At 42.8% G+C, this 22535-nt stretch overlaps 1 protein-coding gene across 1 annotated transcript in view; it reads right to left on the bottom strand.

Annotated features, from left to right (window-relative positions):
- Window positions 1-4113: 4113 nt before the first annotated feature.
- cdc42se2 (CDC42 small effector 2) overlaps window positions 4114-22535 on the bottom strand; it is an 81164-nt gene continuing 62742 nt past the window's right edge. The window contains exons 3-5 of the mRNA XM_038969949.1: window positions 8178-8279; window positions 5422-5543; window positions 4114-5148 (exon numbers count right to left, since the gene is read on the bottom strand). Coding sequence (XP_038825877.1) covers window positions 5442-5543; window positions 8178-8279 — 204 coding nt within the window. The 3' untranslated portion in view covers window positions 4114-5148; window positions 5422-5441. The remainder of the gene's footprint in view (window positions 5149-5421; window positions 5544-8177; window positions 8280-22535) is intronic.

The raw sequence follows: 22535 nt of genomic DNA, 5'->3' as shown, positions 1-22535 counted from the left end.
AATATACATTACTTCTTACAAATACATTTGTTTTAGAAACATTACAAAGCATGGTCATCCATTAGTTTTTAAAATGTAATTATGGCCCCAAAAATATTTTGTTTGTGAAAAAAATCTGAGTGGTTGATATATATATTTTGAATCTACCTGCCACAGTGGCTGGTGGACCACAACGTTAAATGGTAGTCACACCAGATACTGACTGGTTTTCTGATCCACACCCTAAATTTTTTATATTTAAAAAAACGGTATCTGTGACCAACAGATGCATATCTGTATTCCCAGTCATGTGAAATCCATAGATTAGGGCCTAATCAATTAATTTAAATTGACTGATTTCCTTATATGAACTGTAACTCATAAAAATATGTTAGAAATTGTTGCATGTTGTGTTTATGTTTTTGTTGCTTTTTCACATTAATTTAACCATCTTTTCAAATTCCAAACAATGATCGGCCATCTTGTTTCTGCAATTCTGAGCAACATCACTTGCTTCAAGTGAGTTTCCTGAAACATTTGTATTATCTAACTAACCTTAGGCTTGGAGCTCCTAATCTTCTCAACAGAGGGGGAATTCACAGGGATTATGCCCACTCAGTCACCACATGGTAGGCTCCATGGATGGATTATGATGGAATCTGGAGTACACAATGTCCTTTTTCACATTCAAGTCAGTACACATGACCACACCACACTGAATACTGACATCTACATTGTATATTAATAAGTATGCATCCCAAAGGGCACCCTATCCCTTTATAGTGCACTACTTTTGAGCAGAGCACTATGGCTCCTGGTAAAAGGTAGTACACTATATATAGGGAATAGGATACCATTTTGGACGAACACCCAATTCCTCTTTAAAGCTGTGATGGCATTTACTTAAAATGTACTGTACCCACTAGTCATATGTATTAAAATGCATACTGGTAACCATCATGGTTAATAGATTATAGTTCAAATCAACTATGTTGTCCATGGCATTTTCCTAAAAAGTGTTAACTATGTGTAACAACAGTTTCTGGTGGGAATGGATACATTCCAATTGGCACCCTAATCACTATATAGTGCACTACTTTTGACCACCGCCAATAGTGCTCTGGCTCTATTCAAATGATTCCACAAAGACAGAGTCACATAACATGGAAAAAAAATATTTATTTCAACCGAAGACATTTGGTAATCTACAAGCCAACACTGGATGTCAATTCATGAGGGATGGAAGTGTACAAAAAAAACAAAAAAACATCAGATATGTAAAACAAACAAAAATTAACATTACTGAGCAGAGTGAATTCCCTGATGTTGAAATTCATTTGTGGTGAGCATTGGCTGAGAGTAGATTCATGCTGACTGATGTACCCTGGTCAATACCACTTTGGCCGACACTCATTGTATTGCAAACTTCATATCGTTCACACACACACACACACTCTTGTGCTTTTCAGTTGTCACAAAACATTGTATGACATTCTCATTTAGACTTAGTATTTGGGAAAACTTTTCTCCCCCGTCCCCAAGTCCAGTACATTTCTAATAATGGTGAATAAATATTACCACAATTATTTATCATATGGGGAATTTTTTTGGGGGGTTGAACATTCCAATCAATCTGAAAGAAACTAGAGTACAAAATAAGTAACAAAAGACAAACAATAAATTAGAATACCTCAGGTTGTGGCACACAAGGAATACGTTATATACAAACAAAGCACTTGAGGGAAGGACCAACAACAATCAGTGTGATACTTTTATCAGATGGGTTCGAGGCCAGTGACTCTTCTTTCCTCATCAATACTGGTATTAGTTTTAATCCAAATAAGTGAACCAAACCCCTATTTCATTATTTACAATTTCAACCATGACAGAGGCATCAAGATGTATCAATTGAAAACAAATGATTAATTTGATAAATTAAAGGACATTTTGAAGACTTCATTTTCGATTTTTCAAATATTTTCTACAACTTATTAAAATTCTTAAAATATCCTACCCTAATCCATAAACTACACCCTATCCTACCCTAATCCATACGGACTACACCCTATCCTACCCATAGACTACCCCCTATTCTACCCTAACCCATACGGACTACACCCTATCCTACCCCCTATCCTACCCTAACCCATACGGACTACACCCTATCCTACCCATAGACTACACCCTATCCTACACCTAACCCACAGAGACTACACCCTATCCTACCCATAGACTACCCCTTATTCTACCCTAATCCATAAACTACCCCCTATCCTACACCTAACCCATAGAGACTACACCCTAGCCTACCCTAACCCACAGAGACTACACCCTAGACTACCCTAACCCATAGAGACTACACCCTATCCTATGCTAAACCACAGAGACTACACCCTAGACTACCCTAACCCATAGAGACTACACCCTAGCCTACCCTAACCCATAGAGACTATACCCTATCCTATGCTAAACCACAGAGACTTCATCCTATTATACTCTAACCCATACAAACTACACCCTATCCTACCCAAAACCATAGAGACTACACCCTATCCTACCCCAACCCATAGACTACGCCATATATCCTACCCCAACCCATAGACTACGCCATATATCCTACCCCAACCCATAGACTACGCCATATATCCTACCCCAACCCATAGACTACGCCATATATCCTACCCCGACCCATAGACTACACCATATATCCTACCCAAAACCATAGAGACTACACCCTATCCTAACCCATAGACTAGACCCTATATTACACTACACCATATCCTACCCTAGACCATAGAGACTACACCAGTGCAATATCATACACACGTCATGTTTAAAATAATGGAAAATATGCCTCTGAACCTGAACAAAATGTCTTGGAGCTAAACAGTAGGATGTCAACCTGTGTGTCAATGGTAATCATACTGTCCTTTGTTTTGCACAAACATTGGAGTTGTCTAGGCATCTTCAATGACCCCAAGTCATTTCATAGACAAATAATAACATTCTCTTTGATAACTTATTCTTTACTCTTAGAATGTGTATGAAGTTCATGAACTCAGCCACATGGTCAAGCTTTTACAGACAACTTCGAGTTTGGGTTCGCCTCGCTGCCAGATCGCAACATTGAATGCTTTATAGATTATGTTACCCACACCAGTAGCTAGTCCTTAACCACCAGTAGCTAGTCCTTAACCACCAGAACCTAGTCCTTAACCACCAGAACCTAGTCCTTAACCACCAGAACCTAGTCCTTAACCACCAGAACCTAGTCCTTAACCACCAGAACCTAGTCCTTAACCACCAGAACCTAGTCCTTAACCACCAGTAGCCAGCGCTGTACCACCAGTAGCCAGCGCTGTACCACCAGTAGCCAGCGCTGTACCACCAGTAGCCAGCGCTGTACCACCAGTAGCCAGCGCTGTACCACCAGTAGCCAGCATTGTACCACCAGTAGCCAGCATTGTACCACCAGTAGCCAGCGCTGTACCACCAGTAGCCAGCGCTGTACCACCAGTAGCCAGCATTGTACCACCAGTAGCCAGCGCTGTACCACCAGTAGCCAGCATTGTACCACCAGTAGCCAGCGCTGTACCACCAGTAGCCAGCGCTGTACCACCAGTAGCCAGCGCTGTACCACCAGTAGCCAGCGCTGTACCACCAGTAGCCAGCGCTGTACCACCAGTAGCCAGCGTTGTACCACCAGTAGCCAGCGCTGTACCACCAGTAGCCAGCGCTGTACCACCAGTAGCCAGCGCTGTACCACCAGTAGCCAGCGCTGTACCACCAGTAGCCAGCATTGTACCACCAGTAGCCAGCATTGTACCACCAGTAGCCAGCGCTGTACCACCAGTAGCCAGCGCTGTACCACCAGTAGCCAGCGCTGTACCACCAGTAGCCAGCGCTGTACCACCAGTAGCCAGCGCTGTACCACCAGTAGCCAGCATTGTACCACCAGTAGCCAGCATTGTACCACCAGTAGCCAGCATTGTACCACCAGTAGCCAGCATTGTACCACCAGTAGCCAGCGCTGTACCACCAGTAGCCAGCATTGTACCACCAGTAGCCAGCATTGTAACACCAGTAGCCAGCGCTGTACCACCAGTAGCCAGCATTGTACCACCAGTAGCCAGCGCTGTACCACCAGTAGCCAGCATTGTACCACTAGTAGCCAGCATTGTAACACCAGTAGCCAGCATTGTACCACATAGCTAAAGGTCTTTACATTTTACTGCACAGAATATACTCATATAGCCCAGGCTTATTGAAATCAAGTTTACCAAAACATTTACAGTAGAATGTCGAGTGAAATGCCAGTTCATGCCATTTCAACATCCGTTACTGTTCTATTGAACAATTATCATGAAAATAAAGACAAAGAATGGGAACTGGAACGATGTAAACAACAGCGAAGTAACAATCACATTTCCTATTGGAGTGGAATTCACTAGAGCCAGTCAAAAAAAAACAACATAATAATAAGCAACCTTCTTGTCAGCAGAAGACATATCGTTTCATACGCGCTACAGACATTTTGGCACCAAAGGGCCATAGCAAGCCACTTTTCACAAACGTGGTCACCCACCATTCTGACCGCCAAACCAGACATATATATATATATATAAAAAGAAATATGGTAATAATAAAAAATAAAACAAAAATCTACATTTTGTAATTGTAGGTTCCAGACCTTTAAACACTGAATTGACAACCCCTCCCCCCAAAAAATAAACTCTCACATGGAAGAGAAAAAGCGTTTTACACTTTGAACTTGCAGAGATGAGGATCATGCTTTTTGCGTCTGGCTTAAGTTGGAAGGGTGAGGTACACTAAAACTGAAGCGCTGCTGTCCTTTTGACTGTCGTCCTCCGTGGGAGATGGGCGGATGAACAGACAGACAGGCAGAGGGGGAGCAGCCTCATTCCAATGGCGTGAGAAAAACTGTCCATGTATTTGTGGCGCGAGGAGAGTTGAGATGGCTGGGGCGGAGAGGGGGACGGGGGGGTCGATAGTGGGCTCATTGGGAGGAGCAAAGGGGGACAGACAGAGCGGAAGGACGAGAGGAGGCGAACATCATCCCCTAGTCCAATATGGGGGAGGGAGGATGAGGGAAACAGTCACTGAAGGCAGACATGGAGACCAGGATGAAAAACATCAACATGAAGGAACCTTGAGGGAAGACAAACAGGCAAGGTTTAAACAACTGTCTGAAACCAAACAGTCTTCGGATAAGTTAAATGACCGTCTTTGAAGATATATTCCTAAAATACAGGCCACATCTCCCATACATGGCACATTACCAGAGTACATGACAAACATCTACATTCATTTAGGCCAAATATGACAATTTTATTTTAAATAAGACAAAATAAAAAAATGTTTTTCATTGATCCCCTTCAGCTATTCAAAGCAGAGTCAATGTTACAGTCTCTGAGCTCTTACTGTGAAGCAGTCCCTCCGTGTTATCCTGCTTTTGTGTCCACCAGTTGCAGCTGCACATTCACAGGCATGGCCTCTCCGCCGTATCCACCCTTTGACTGCATTTGGTTCTGAATGGAGTTCACCTGTGAAGGAAATAAACAGTATGTTAAAGACAAGATGGACAACTATTAACCCTATTGAAGCAATACCCACATTAATCTATTAACCTGCTAACCTTGTTGATTCAATACCCACATTAATCTATTAACCTGCTAACATTGTTGATTCAATACCCACATTAATCTATTAACCTGCTAACCTTGTTGATTCAATACCCACATTAATCTATTAACCTGCTAACCTTGTTGATTCAATACCCACATTAATCTATTAACCCGCTAACCTTGTTGATTCAATACCCACATTAATCTATTAACCTGCTAACCTTGTTGATTCAATACCCACATTAATCTATTAACCCGCTAACCTTGTTGATTCAATACCCACATTAATCTATTAACCTGCTAACCTTGTTGATTCAATACCCACATTAATCTATTAACCTGCTAACCCGAACATTTACATTACATTCAGTCATCTAGCAGTCACTCCCATCCAGAGTGACCCACAGGAGCAACCAGGGTCAAGCACACCGCCAAAGGGCACAAGGACAGTTCCCCCACCCAGTCGAATCGGGGACCCGAACCCTTGACCTCTCAGCCACCGGCCCAAGCTCCCAACCTCCAGTTTGTGTGCATGTGTGGCACTATTTACATGTGTATGTCCGTGTGCGTACAAGCGCTTGCTTGGCATCAGCCTCAGGCAAAAAGGCATTGGATGTAACAACGTTCCTTTTTAGCGTCAGTTAAACATATTTTTTGTTTTGTTTATTTTGACGTAATTTTTTACAATTTTTTTAAATCTTTGAACATCATTCTATCCCCCACCCAGCAACTTCACTCCCACATCCCGAACCTCAGTTTCCCTCAACACACCAAGTATTCAGACACTTTCCTGAGACTTGAAATTGAGCTCAGGTGTATCCTGTTTCCATTGATCATCCTTGAGATGTTTCTACAACTTGATTGGTGTCCACCTGTGGTAAATTCAATTGATTGGACATGATTTGGAAAGGCACACCACACAGTTGACAGTGCATGTCAGAGCAAAAACCAAGCCATGAGGTCGAGGGAACTGTCCGTAGAGCTCAGACAGGATTGTGTCGAGGAACAGATCTGGGGAAGGGTACCAAAAAATGTCTGCAGCATTGAAGGTCCAAGAACACAGTGGCCTCCATCATTCTTAAATGGAAGAAGTTTGGAACCCCCAATACTCTTCCTAGAGCTGGCCGCCCGGCCAAACTGAGCAATCAGGGGAGAAGGACCTTGGGTCAGGGAGGTGACCAACAACCCGATGGTCACTGACGGACCTCCAGAGTTCCTCTGCGGAGATGGGAGAATCTTCCAGAAGGACAACCATCTCTGCAGCACTCCACCAATCAGGCCTTTATGGTAGAGTGACCAGACAGAAGCCACTCCTCAGTAAAAGGCAATTGACAGCACGCTTGGAGTTTGCCAAATGGCACCTAAAGGACTCTCAGACCATGAGAAACAAGATTCTCTGGCCTGATGAAACCAAGATTGAACTCTCTGGCCTGAATGCCAAATGTCACGTCTGGAGGAAACCTGGCACCATCCCTACCGTGAAGGATGGTGGTGGCAGCTTCATGCTGTGGGGATGGTTTTCAGTGGCAGGGACTGAATCGTCAGGATCGTTTGAAATATGAACGAAGCAAAGTACAGAGAGATCCTTGATGAAAACCTGCTCAAGAGCACTCAGGACCTCAGACTGTGGCAAAGGTTCACCTTCCAACAGGACAACAACCCTAAGCACACAGCCAAGACAAACGCAGAAGTGGCTTGGGGACAAGTCTCTGAATGTCCTTGAGTGGCCCAGCCAGAGCCCGGACTTGAACCTGATCGAACATCTCTGGAGAGACCTGAAAACAGCTGTGCAGCAACGCTCCCCATCCAACCTGACAGAGCTAGAGAGGATATGCAGAGAAGAATGGGAGAAACTCACCAAATACAGGTGTGCCAAGGTTGCAGCACCATACCCAAGAAGACTCTAGGCTGTAATCGCTGCCAAAGGTGCTTCAAAAAGGGTCTGAATACTTAAGTAAATGTGATGTTTACTTATAAATTTGCAAACATTTCTAAAAACTTGTTTTTGCTTTGTCATTATCGGGTATTGTGTGTAGATTGATTGCGCTGTACTTCCATACATTTTGTCATCTGGTACCGGGGGACCTGCAGATGAGTCGTGAGGCCTGTAGGTGTCCTAGAGCAAAACAACCGACATGTGTTCAACAGTTCTACCTTTCCAGAGGGGTCATATTAGTGTGTAGCCCAAACTTCACGGACGCTACAGACCGAAGTTGGCACATCGGCTGTACCGACTTCAGACGAGTCCCAAGACACTTGTGTACAGCACAATGGAGAACACCATTCGTGAGAGTCTCATCTTTCCATAGATGGGTCATAATAGTTTAATCTTTAAATCATAATGGATAGTCTTAATGGATAGTCTTTAAATCATAATGTAGTCAAAATCATAATAAATAGTATATAAATGAATAGTTTTTAAATCATCGTAGTGTCTTTAAATCCTAATGAATAGTCTTAATGAATAATAATGTATAGGTCTATACTTAGCACATCTTGGTGGCTAATGATTGACATCCCATCACATTCCCAATATGCATTGCTTCCTCTTACCGAGTTCATGCCACTGAAGATGTCTCCCGATCCCACGTGGGATGTGTGGACAAAATTAGTGGGCTCCCCGATCATACTCCTGTCGATGCGCCTCCGCCGCTTCTGCAAGAGGGAGAGGAAAAGGAAACATTCACCATCCGTCTTTTTCTACCCAAGTTCCATTTGGGAATTGTTTTTATTCTATGACAAGGATAAGAGTTTCAGTTTATCATTACGTTTAATGTTAAATCAATTTCCTATGTTCAGCTTCCAAGGGGTTTTGTGCATCAGTGAAGCAAGCAACAGAATCTATCGCTATGTACACACGACTGAGCTGTATGGAATACTAGCAGTAACAGAATCTATCGCTATGTACACACACAACTGAGCTGTATGGAATACTAGCAGTAACAGAATCTATCGCTATGTACACACGACTGAGCTGTATGGAATACTAGCAGTAACAGAATCGATCGCTATGTACACACGACTGAGCTGTATGGAATACTAGCAGTAACAGAATCGATCGCTATGTACACACACAACTGAGCTGTATGGAATACTAGCAGTAACAGAATCTATCGCTATGTACACACGACTGAGCTGTATGGAATACTAGCAGTAACAGAATCTATCGCTATGTACACACGGCTGAGCTGTATGGAATACTAGCAGTAACAGAATCTATCGCTATGTACACACACGACTGAGCTGTATGGAATACTAGCAGTAACAGAATCTATCGCTACGTACACACGACTGAGCTGTATGGAATACTAGCAGTAACAGAATCTATCGCTACGTACACACGACTGAGCTGTATGGAATACTAGCAGAAACAGAATCTATCGCTACGTACACACGACTGAGCTGTATGGAATACTAGCAGTAACAGAATCTATCGCTACGTACACACGACTGAGCTGTATGGAATACTAGCAGTAACAGAATCTATCGCTACGTACACACGACTGAGCTGTATGGAATACTAGCAGTAACAGAATCTATCGCTATGTACACACGACTGAGCTGTATGGAATACTAGCAGTAACAGAATCGATCGCTATGTACACACGACTGAGCTGTATGGAATACTAGCAGTAACAGAATCTATCGCTATGTACACACACAACTGAGCTGTATGGAATACTAGCAGTAACAGAATCTATCGCTATGTACACACGACTGAGCTGTATGGAATACTAGCAGTAACAGAATCTATCGCTATGTACACACGACTGAGCTGTATGGAATACTAGCAGTAACAGAATCTATCGCTATGTACACACACGACTGAGCTGTATGGAATACTAGCAGTAACAGAATCTATCGCTATGTACACACGACTGAGCTGTATGGAATACTAGCAGTAACAGAATCTATCGCTATGTACACACACGACTGAGCTGTATGGAATACTAGCAGTAACAGAATCTATCGCTATGTACACACACGACTGAGCTGTATGGAATACTAGCAGTAACAGAATCTATCGCTATGTACACACAACTGAGCTGTATGGAATACTAGCAGTAACAGAATCTATCGCTATGTACACACACGACTGAGCTGTATGGAATACTAGCAGTAACAGAATCTATCGCTATGTACACACACGACTGAGCTGTATGGAATACTAGCAGTAACAGAATCTATCGCTATGTACACACACGACTGAGCTGTATGGAATACTAGCAGTAACAGAATCTATCGCTATGTACACACGACTGAGCTGTATGGAATACTAGCAGTAACAGAATCTATCGCTATGTACACACACGACTGAGCTGTATGGAATACTAGCAGTAACAGAATCTATCGCTATGTACACACACGACTGAGCTGTATGGAATACTAGCAGTAACAGAATCTATCGCTATGTACACACGACTGAGCTGTATGGAATACTAGCAGTAACAGAATCTATCGCTATGTACACACGACTGAGCTGTATGGAATACTAGCAGTAACAGAATCGATCGCTATGTACACACACAACTGAGCTGTATGGAATACTAGCAGTAACAGAATCTATCGCTATGTACACACGACTGAGCTGTATGGAATACTAGCAGTAACAGAATCTATCGCTATGTACACACGACTGAGCTGTATGGAATACTAGCAGTAACAGAATCTATCGCTATGTACACACAACTGAGCTGTATGGAATACTAGCAGTAACAGAATCTATCGCTATGTACACACGACTGAGCTGTATGGAATACTAGCAGTAACAGAATCTATCGCTATGTACACACACAACTGAGCTGTATGGAATACTAGCAGTAACAGAATCTATCGCTATGTACACACGACTGAGCTGTATGGAATACTAGCCTGTGGGTGAATCCTTCCTCTCCCAGTAAAATAAGGAATTTGCCCTCTCTCTCGGTGCTGGGGCCTCTGATGTATTTAATGTAAACATACATTTTTTCCACTCTGACAACCAAAATAAACTTGACTCTTCAGCGAAGGATAAATGAACTGTGCTTGTAATGAATTGTCAGAGCGAGTCAGCTAGCAGGCATCACAGAATGCACAATATAGGCCTATTCTGTCAACATTAGCCGTGTGTGATTAGACGGCATTGCTCGTGGTGTTCTGACATGTTACATAGTTGAATGTTGTAACCTATGCCGTGAGGCCCCTTAGTACACATTGTAACACTATTGTAAAAATATCAACAGTTACAGCAAAGCTATTTTCCTTCCCTTCTCGTCATACTGCTGTAAAGAATCAGTAACTAATCGGTAACTACTTGAACGCCACACATCCAGTTGCTATGACAACTGCTTTCTGATAACCGAGGTGCTGTGTGGTCTGCCATTTTCTCAGTCTACACAAGTCACTGGTCACAGAGACAAATACCATGTCATGGTAGTATCACACACACCACAGGACCATCTTCAAAGCCATCGTCAAAGACTGATTCCACTACAGCGGTGAATAAAATTCAGACAAACATGCTTGTGACTGTCCATGTAAACAACGTTTCAGTCACACTTTTTCTCAAGAGTGCGGTAAGCACTCCGGGTCTCACCCTTAGCCCCATCGTCAATAAAGGAAGGATTTATGATAGACGGCCAAATCCCTTTCGTGGGATACAGCAGTGCTGCGTGTGTCCTAGGTCTGCAGCTGTGATTGCTCCTTCACTTGCAAATCTCACGCAGCGAGCTGGAGTACTGGTCTAGCGGTGAGGGGTCACTGGCAGGTCAAGGGCAGAGCAAGCCTGTTTACACTGCGCTCCAGTGTTTTACTACAGGGAAGCCTGTTTACACTGCGCTCCAGTGTTTTACTACAGGGAAGCCTGTGTACACTGCGCTACAGTGCTTGTGTACATAGAGAAACATGAACCCGACTTGGTGGTTCGGTGAAGTACAAGTCACTCTGTGTCCTGCCAACAAAAGCATTTTCTGTGGTGGAACGGGGGTAGGCCTTAGGGGGAGGGAGATGTTCTGTGGTGGAACGGGGGTAGGCCTTAGGGGGAGGGAGATGTTCTGTGGTGGAACGGGGGTAGGCCTTAGGGGGAGGGAGATGTTCTGTGGTGGAACGGGGGTAGGCCTTAGGGGGAGGGAGATGTTCTGTGGTGGAACGGGGGTAGGCCTTAGGGGGAGGGAGATGTTCTGTGGTGGAACGGGGGTAGGCCTTAGGGGGAGGGAGATGTTCTGTGGTGGAACGGGGGTAGGCCTTAGGGGGAGGGAGATGTTCTGTGGTGGAACGGGGGTAGGCCTTAGGGGGAGGGAGATGTTCTGTGGTGGAACGGGGGTAGGCCTTCGGGGGAGGGAGATGTTCTGTGGTGGAACGGGGGTAGGCCTTCGGGGGAGGGAGATGTTCTGTGGTGGAACGGGGGTAGGCCTTCGGGGGAGGGAGATGTTCTGTGGTGGAACGGGGGTAGGCCTTCGGGGGAGGGAGATGTTCTGTGGTGGAACAGGGTGTCTCGCAACTCATTCAACCTTGGTAGTCCTGTTCCATAGGAGAGCTGGAATTCCAGACTGAGCACAATTACAGGAAATCCTTCCGTTTCCCTCCCAAGCATTCCCCAAATCTGCGTTGCAGAATATTAGCATCCTTGGGTACTTCAAAGCGGCTCACTGAGATTACACTAACATTCCAAAAATGGAGAAATGAGCTCAAAGCTGACACAAAAAAACATACTTGTGCATTGTTGTTGCCATGCAAAATGCCCTTGATCTTGGGTTTAACTGGAGACGGAAGCCGAGTTGGAAAAGGTAGGCTATACTCCATACTATGACTAAAATCGCTGTATTGGCCAACATCTCTAGGCTATACACTACTAGGAGACAAACTGTAGCCTACATTTGAACCCAAACACATCTGGGACATTCATGCTTCATGGGCATCATTCCCCCACCTGAGTATAATACGTATTTTCAAAGAACATCAGAGGTTTACAGCAAAATGGCATGCTGCATCCACTATCCCCCAAAACAATTAGACTCAACATATTTCCTGAGGTTGGCCTATTAACCTTTCTTTCTGCAGCGCATGACTTTGAAATGAAGAACAAATAAAATGCACTGACATTTGAGGTATCGTCTGTTTACTGGCTGTGTGCCTTAATGACAACCTATTTAAAATGTACTACTTTTGGGCCCATAGGGCTCTGGTCAAAAGTAGTGCACTATATAGGGAATGGGGTGCCATTTTGGGACACAGCCTATGAAAATGTACTGGCGGTTCCCCACCAAGTGCTTTTATGTGCTTTCAACCCCAAATGGTTTTAGCTTAATAGCATACAACGGTGAAGTCCCAAAAACAAATATATTCCTATTAGCGAGTTCTAATCCCCTAACAGCTAGACCAGTTGCTCCATCATTGACGCCAGCAAAAGCCTTTCAAATGTTTTGCTGACCCCCAGATAAACAAACCAATGTTTCTGGTCACAACTCAGGAAACTAACACGATCCACTAGTGGTTCCCGACCCAACATAGAGTTCATAACATACTTCTACCTCAGGCTAACCGTTTCTCAGGCTAATGTTTACAACCCAGGAAACACTTCCTGTCATAGTGGAAGCACATTACATGACCAAAAGTATGTGGACACCTGCTCGTCGAACATCTCATTCCAAAATCATGGGCATTAATATGGAGTTGGTTCCCCTTTGTTACTATAACAGCATCCACTCTTCTGGGAAGGCTTTCCACTAGATGTTAGAACATTGCTGTGGGGACTTGCTTCCATTCAGCCACAAGAGCATTGGTGAGGTTGGGCACTGATTTTGGGCGATTAGGCCTGGCTCACAGTTGTGTCAAGAAGCAGAGGACACACGGCTCTCGACCTTCGCTTCTCCCGAGTCCGTACGGGAGTTGCAACGATGGGACAAGACTAACTACCAATTAGATACCACAAAATTGGGAATAAAAAACATTTTAAAAAGTGTTTGATGGGGTCAGGGCTCTGTGCAGGCCAGTCAAGTTCTTCCACACCGATCTCGACAAACAAGTTCTGTATGGGACCTTGCTTTGTGCACAGGGGCATTGTCATGCTGAAACAGGAAAGGGCTTTCCCCAAACTGTTGCCATAAAGTGGGAAGCACAGAATCGTCCAGAATGTCATTGTATGCTGTAGCGTTAAGATTTCCCTTCACTGGAACTAAGGGGCCTAGCCTGAACCATGAAAAACAGCCCCAGAACATTATTCCTCCTCCACCAAACTTCACAGTTGGCATTATGCATTCAGCCAGGTAGTGTTCTCCTGGTTTCCGCCAAACCCAGATTCGGCCGTCAGACTGCCAGATGGTGAAGTGTGATTCATCACGCCAGAGAACGAGTTTTCACTGCTCCACAGTCCAATGGTGGCGAGCTTTACACCACTCCAACCGACGTTTGGCATTGCGCATGGTGATCTTAGGCTTGTGTGCACATGCTCAGCCATTTCATGAAGCTCCAGACAAACGGTTACTGTGCTGACTTTGCTTCTAGAGGCAGTTTGGAACTCCGAGGACAGATTTATTTTTATTTTTATGCGCTGCGTGCTTCTGCACTCGGCGGTCCCGTTCTGTGAGATTGTGTGGCCTACCACATCACGGCTGAGCTGTTGTTTCTCCTAGACGTTTACACTAAACAATATCAGCACTTACAGTGTACCGGGGCAGCTCTAGCAGGGCAGGAATTTGACGAACTGACTTTTTGGAAAGGTGGCATCCTATGACGGTGCCACGTTGAAAGTCACTGAGGTCTTCAGTAAGGCCATTCTACTGACAATGTTTGTCTATGGAGATTGTATGGCTGTGTACTCGATTTTATACACCTGTCAGCAACAAGTGTGGCTGAAATAGACAAATCCACTAATTTGAAGGGGTGTCCACATACGTTTGTATATATAGTGTATCTGTAATACACTGTTACTGGGACTGACTGTGGCGTTGGTCATGTTGACCCCATGCATGGTGGAAAGAGTCTGCAAGCCATGGCTGGAGCAGTGCTGTGTGGCTTTCCTGCCTTGTCAGTGAAAATCACCATAACGAGATTCCAATGGCTCATTAGTGAGATTTCCATGGGCTTCCAAGCACCGGGAAGCAACCGTTAGCAGTTTGAGAGCCTGTCAGTTTAACAGTACTGCCAAGCCGGTGAGGAGGGGCTCAAAACGGAGTACTAAATATATAATTGGGGCCTGGTGTCGGGACAAGTCAGGGCGGCTCCCCTCCTTCTCTACTCTACTTTCACAGGCAACACTTTCATACTTATTCATAGATTTAAAAAACGATCTAATGTAGTCTGAAGGAGCATTTTATGAAGAAAAAAAAGCTCTAGAAGTGTGCATGTATGGGAAAGAGAGAGAGCTTGAGAGTGAGACAGACAGAGAGAAAGAGACACACAGAGAGAGACAGCCAGCCAGCCAGCCAGCCAGCCAGCCAGCCAGCCAGCCAGCGAGACAGCCAGAGAGACAGCCAGAGAGACAGCCAGAGAGACACAGACTGACTCAGAGTGCTAGTGAGATCATCTATAGATCAACAGTAATAACAAAGACTAGCCCCTACATGTCAGATGTCAGCAGCACTACCAGGAATATATCTCTCTCATTTGAGAGTTCACAAGTTTAACGGTTAAAGACCGTAAAGGCTGAGCAGTTGATGCATTGTTGTTTCAAGCCACATGAAATGCATTTGACTGTTAACGTTGAGGTGAGATACAATTAGGAGAGTGAAAACAAAAAACTACAGACCCAGTGTACATTATGACTCATTTAAGAAATATGGTTTAATAGTTTTCCAGTTTGTGAGCACAGGAACTAAAAGTTGGAAGCTCCTGTGTGAACTCGAATGGAAAACTGTAAGCCTAGCGACGGAACACTATCTGTTGCTAGGGAGGAGTCATAACGTTCTCATCGTGATCATGACATCATGGACCTCTTGAGTACGTTTCCATGGTATTAAGTGGGTTATCCAATGACATGTTAATGTAATTATATCTGGCCGGCGAAACAATGAGGTGCTTAATTTCCGCTCCAGTGTTTTCACTCACAGAAGGGAGTAAGATGGTCTTGAAAAAGATGAAAGCTACAAGTTACAGTGTTCTGCAGGATCTAAACCTAATCTCTTATTCTCCTTTTAGAATAATACGCTTCAAATAGGTTAGTTTTCCCTTAATATAGGCTATGACATAACCAAATGGCCTTTGTCTATTTATCTCAATTAGTATTTCAGATGACATAAAATAAACCTGGAAGGATGAATTACTGTTGACAGTTCATCCAACACTATGTTCCAGACCGTGTGGTGTGTCTTGCATGTTCAGGACTTCCGTTCAGCATGACCTCTGTGCTCATTAAAACACAATATTGAGCGTGATGGAACCGGGCAGCAGCATATGGGTGGGTGGCCTCAGGTCAGAATTAGCCATAGTAAATGGTGATCTAGATGCCAATAACGGCAAATCCAGGGTACTAACTGCAATTCTCACCATTTGATTATCTATAAGTCCAACATAGTTCTAATTAAACCACAACGTTATGAGGCTCAGACTATTGGTTTGATTCCTGATTTAGTTCTACATATCTTTACTACTGGCTGGTTTGGATCCTGATTTAGTTCTACATATCTTTACTACTGGCTGGTTTGGATCCTGATTTAGTTCTACATATCTTTACTACTGGCTGGTTTGGATCCTGATTTAGTTCTACATATCTTTACTACTGGCTGGTTTGGATCCTGATTTAGTTCTACATATCTTTACTACTGGCTGGTTTGGATCCTGATTTAGTTCTACATATCTTTACTACTGGCTGGTTTGGATCCTGATTTAGTTCTACATATCTTTACTACTGGCTGGTTTGGATCCTGATTTAGTTCTACATATCTTTACTACTGGCTGGTTTGGATCCTGATTTAGTTCTACATATCTTTACTACTGGCTGGTTTGGATCCTGATTTAGTTCTACATATCTTTACTACTGGCTGGTTTGGATCCTGATTTAGTTCTACATATCTTTACTACTGGCTGGTTTGGATCCTGATTTAGTTCTACATATCTTTACTACTGGCTGGTTTGGATCCTGATTTAGTTCTACATATCTTTACTACTGGCTGGTTTGGATCCTGATTTAGTTCTACATATCTTTACTACTGGCTGGTTTGATTCCCGATTTAGTTCTACATAGCTTTAATTCTAACCAAAGGTTCGAGGCAGGGGCGGCCAACCCTCCACCAGGGGAGCTACTGGCTTTTGTTCCAGCCCTGCTCTAACCCATCTGACTAATAAGCAGTGGTCCATCAGGACCTGAATCAGTTAGAGCAAAGCCTGCAGACCCAGTAGTTCTCCAGGGGGGTTGGCCAGACATCAAAAATATTCCTAATTGGAGATGGGCCTGGTAGACCTAGAGTTTCGTAGGATTTTTAGAGTACCTTGTCTTAGACTGGCCAACTTCACTAGTCCTCCACTCCTTGCTGGAGTGGCTAAATTACCCTGGGAAACGTTCCCTTGGAAACTTACGTTCCCTTGGAAAGGCTTTTTAACAGAACCCATGATAACTAACGCAACTTAGATCCTATGGTGAGCTCTACCCACTCACCAAATACAAAACAAATATTTTGCAGCACAGAATGCTAATAGCCTAGCCTATAATACCCAGGATATAGTTAGTGCCTTCAGAAAGTACTCCTACCCCTTGACTTATTCCATAATTTGTTGTGTCACAGCCTGAATTCAATTTATTAAATATATATTTTAAATCACTCATCTACACACAATACCCCATAAAGACAAAGTGAAAACATATTTTTTGCAACTGTATTAAAGAAGAAATACAGAAATATCTACAAGTATTCACAACCCTGAGTCAATACATGTTAGAATCACCGTTGGCAGCGATTACAGCTATGAGTCTTTCTGGGTAAGTCTAAGAGCTTTGCACACCTGTATTGTACAAAATTCTTCAAGCTCTGTCAAGTTGGTTGTTGATCATTGCTAGACATTTAATTGAAAATTAGGCCACTCAGGAATAGGGCTGTTGCGGTGACCGTATTACTGCCACACCGGCGGTCAAATTCCACATGACCGTTTGTTTAGTCACCGTAATTAGGCTTCTCCAAGCTCTGATGCTGCTGCTGGTCATTAGTAGCCTACCAAACTGACTAACTGCCTGGTACTCAGCACTCTATTGTCCCTCATCACTCTGACATCAATGCAAATGTTATCGAAAATCTAATCTAACACTTCATGAGAGCCCATGAGATCATGTTGCGCAACATTTCTATAGGCTATGTAATTGCATGAGAAAACCGAGTGATGGCTGCTAATAAAAAGAGGATCCCATCAGCTTTCTATAGGCTAGGCCTACTGTAGTATCTTGAATAGACCAACATATAATTGGAGGACACAGGATGCAATCTTTACTTGTCATTTATTAGGAACTGATTTACACCACTATCTATCACGGAGACCAATACTCAACTATCTCTATTCCTCTCAGAACGGTCACCAATCTATGACCGGTGATAGCGCTGCCTATTGGTTAGATGAGCCAGCATCACTCTATAACAGCTACTATATTTGTTTCTCAACTTTCGTAATATTAAGCACATTGCGTCTCTTTACAACAGCCTACCTGGCTTGCATGAAAATAAACCATTCGCTATTTAAGTGCATAGATATGTATTTTTTCCCCCGCTGCCCCATTTCAATACAGGTGCATGGTAACAAATGTCACAGACAGTACCAGTCAAAAGTTTGACACACCTACTCATTTAAGGGGTTTTCTTTATTTTACTATTTTCTACATTGTAGAATAATAGTGAAGACATCAAAACTATGAAATAACACATATGGAATCATATAGTAACCAAAACAGTGTTAAACAAAGCAACATATTTTATATTTGAGATTCTTCAAAGTAGCCACCCTTTGCATTGATGACATCTTTGCACATTCTTGGCATTCTCTCAACCAGCTTCATGAGGTAGTCACCTGTAATGCGCTTCAATTAACAGGCGTGCCTTGTTAAAAGTTAATTTATCGAATATCTTTACTTCTTAATGCATTTGAGCCAATCAGGTGTGTGGTAACAACTAAGGGGTGGTATACAGAAGATAGCCCTATTTGGTAAAAGACCAAGTCCATATATGGCAAGAACAGTTAAAATAAGCAAAGAAACAGTCCATCATTACTTTAAGACATGAAGGTCAGTCAATGTGGAAAATGTCAAGAACTTTTAAAGTTTCTTCAATTGCAGTCGTAAAAACCATCAAGCGCTACGATGAAACTGGCTCTCATGAGGACCACCACAGAAAAGGAAGACCCAGAGTTACCTCTGCTGCAGAGGATAAGTTCATTAGAGTTACCAGCCTCAGAAATTGCAGCTTAAATAAATGCTTTACAGAGTTCAAGGAACAGACACATCTCAACATCAACTGTTCAGAGGAGACTGCGTGAAATCAGGCCTTCATGGTTGAATTGCTGCAAAGAAACCACTACTAAAGGACACCAATAATAAGTAGGGACTTGCTTGGGCCAAGAAACACAAGCAATGGACATTAGACCGGTGAAAATCTGTCCTTTGGTCTGATGAGTCAAAATTTGAGATTTTTGGTTCCAACCGCTGTGTCTTTGTGAGACGCAGAGTAGGTGAACGGATGATCTCCGCATGTGTGGTTCTCACCGTGAAGCATGGAGGTGGTGGTGTGATGGTGCTTTGCTGGCGAAACGGTCTGATTTATTTAGAATTCGAGGCACACTTAACCAGCATGGCTACCACAGCATTCTGCAGGGATACGCCATCCCATCTGGTTTGCCCTTAGTGGGACTATCATTTATTTTTTCAACAGGATAATGACCCAAAACATACCTCCAGGCTGTGTAAAGGGCTATTTGACCAAGGAGAGTGATGGAGTGCTGCATCAGATGACCTGGCGTCCACAACCACCCGACCTCAACCCAATTGAGATGGTTTGGGATGAGCTGGACTGCAGAGTGAAGGAAAATCAGCCCAAAAAGTGCTCAGCATGTGGGAACTCCTTCAAGACTGTTGGAAAAGCATTCCTCATGAAGCTAGTTGAGAGAATGACAAGAGTGTACAAAGCTGTCATCAATGCAAAGGGTGGCTACTTTGAAGAATCTCAAATATATTTTGATTTGTTTAACACTTTTTGGTTACTACATGATTCCATATGTGTTATTTCATAGTTGATGTCTTCACTATTATTCTACAAATGAAGAAAATAAAGAAAAACCCTTGAATGAGTAGGTGTCTCAACTTTTGACTGGTACTGTATATTATTTAGTATATGTAAAGACAATAATAAATGAAGAATAGTCTGATGGGTGACAATATTAGTCTTTCACTTGTGAATGATACCCAGCATAAGAAACAATGCCTTTTTTTGCAACTTTTTGGAATCATAGTCACACACCTCATGTAATCTAGCCCATGGGCATATATGTTTTAAGAAAATTCGAAGCATTATCAAGTGCTTGTCAAATTGTGAATGAGAGACAATTGGAGTGTACCGCCTGAGCAAAAAACAAAGCAGAGCTCATAAATTTCAAGCAACTTTTTCAAATCATCATTTGTCTCATCATGCAGCCTTACAAAGCAATAAAAAAATCGAAACAAAAAGCCCAATGTTTTTAGAACTAAAGTTACATTAATAACTCTAAATTAAGCATATAGGAGTACCTATATGTAACTAGCCGCTAAACACAGAATAGCAGCATGTGCACACTCCCTCAAATACTATTATTTTCTTCTGAAATAGACTACATTTTCTTCATATCATGCTTCTTTAGACCTGTCTAAAATAAACAATGGATTTATTGTGTAGGATATATTACATGGATTTATTAGACTTTTTAAAATGGCTTGTAGGCTATGTGGAGGCCAGGAGATGCTAAATGTGTTTATGTTAATTAACGGTAAATTACCGTGATACCAACAGATATTTTCTTGACAATCACCGACTGACGAAATTTTGTGACCGCCACAGCCCTACTCAGGAACATTCAATGTGGTCTTTGTAAGCAACTCCAGTGTATATTTGCCCTTGTGTTTAATGTTGTTGTCCTGCTGAAAGGTGAATTTGTCTCCCAGTGTCTGATGGAAAGCAGACTGAGCCAGGTTTTCCTCTAGGATTATGCCTGTGCTTATCTCTATTCTGTTTCTTTTTATCCTAAAAAAACTCCCTAGTCCTTGACTAGGACAAGCATACACATAACATGAAGCCGGAACATATGCAGAGTGGTTCTCTGATGTGTTGCGTTGGATTTGCCACAAACATAACGCTTTGTATTCAGGACATGAAATTAATTTCTTTGCCACGTTTTTTGCAGTTTTACTTTAGTGCCTTATAGCAAAACGGATACATGTTTTGAAATATGTTTTTTTATGTACAGGTTTCCTTTTCACTCTCATTTAAGTTAGTATTGTGGAGTAACTACAATGTTGTTGATCCATCCTCCGTTTTCTCCCATCACAGCCATTCAACTCTGTAAGTGTTTTTAAGTCCCCATTGGCCTCATAGTGAAATCCCTGTGTGGTTTCCTTCCTCTCCGGCAACTGAGTTAGGAAGGATGCCTGTATCTTTGTAGTGACTGGGTGTATTGATACGCCATCCAAAGTGTAATTAATAACTGCACCATGCTCAAAGGGATATTCAATATCTGTTTCAATTTGTTTTACCCATGTACCAATAGGTGCCCTTCTTTGTGAGGCATTGGAAAACACCCCTGGTCTTTGTGGTTGAAACTGTGTTTGAAATGCACTGCTTGACTGAGGGACCTTACAGATAATTATGTGTGGGGTACAGAGATGAGGTAGTCATTCAAAAATCATGTTAAACACTATTATTGCACGAAGAGTGAGTCCATGCAACTAATTATGTGACTTGTTAAGCACATTTTTACTTATTAACTTATTTAGGCTTGCCTATAACAAAAGGGGTTGAAAAAAATCAAATCAAATTATTTGTCACATGCGCCGAATACAACACAGTGAAATGCTTACAAGCCCTTAACCAACAACGCAGTTAAGAAAAATAAGTGATAATTAAAAAATAGATAAGTAAAAAAAGAAAAATAACAAATAGTTAAAGAGCAGCAGTAAAATAACAATGTGGAGGCTATATACAGGGGGTACCGGTACAGAGTCAATGTGGAGGCTGTATACAGGTGGTACTGGTACAGAGTCAATGTGGAGGCTATATACAGGGGGTACCAGTACAGAGTCAATGTGGAGGCTATATACAGCGTGTTACCGGTACAGAGTCAATGTGGAGGCTATATACAGGGTGTACTGGTACAGAGTCAATGTGGAGGCTATATACAGGGTGTACTGGTACAGAGTCAATGTGGAGGCTATATACAGGTGGTACTGGTACAGAGTCAATGTGGAGGCTATATACAGGTGGTACTGGTACAGAGTCAATGTGGAGGCTATATACAGGGTGTACTGGTACAGAGTCAATGTGGAGGCTATATACAGGGTGTACTGGTACAGAGTCAATGTGGAGGCTATATACAGGGTGTACTGGTACAGAGTCAATGTGGAGGCTATATACAGGGTGTACTGGTACAGAGTCAATGTGGAGGCTATATACAGGGTGTACTGGTACAGAGTCAATGTGGAGGCTATATACAGGGTGTACTGGTACAGAGTCAATGTGGAGGCTATATACAGGGTGTACTGGTACAGAGTCAATGTGGAGGCTATATACAGGTGGTACTGGTACAGAGTCAATGTGGAGGCTATATACAGGAGGTACTGGTACAGAGTCAATGTGGAGGCTATATACAGGGGGGTACCGGTACAGAGTCAATGTGCGGGGGCACAGGTTAGTCAAGGTAATTGAGGTAATATGTACATGTAGGTATAGTTATTAAAGTGGCTATGCATAGATAATAACCAGAGTAGCAGCAGCGTAA

Source organism: Salvelinus namaycush, chromosome 31 (assembly GCF_016432855.1).
Source record: "Salvelinus namaycush isolate Seneca chromosome 31, SaNama_1.0, whole genome shotgun sequence".
NCBI lineage: Eukaryota > Metazoa > Chordata > Actinopteri > Salmoniformes > Salmonidae > Salvelinus > Salvelinus namaycush.
This window is presented reverse-complemented; position numbering and strand designations above follow the sequence as displayed.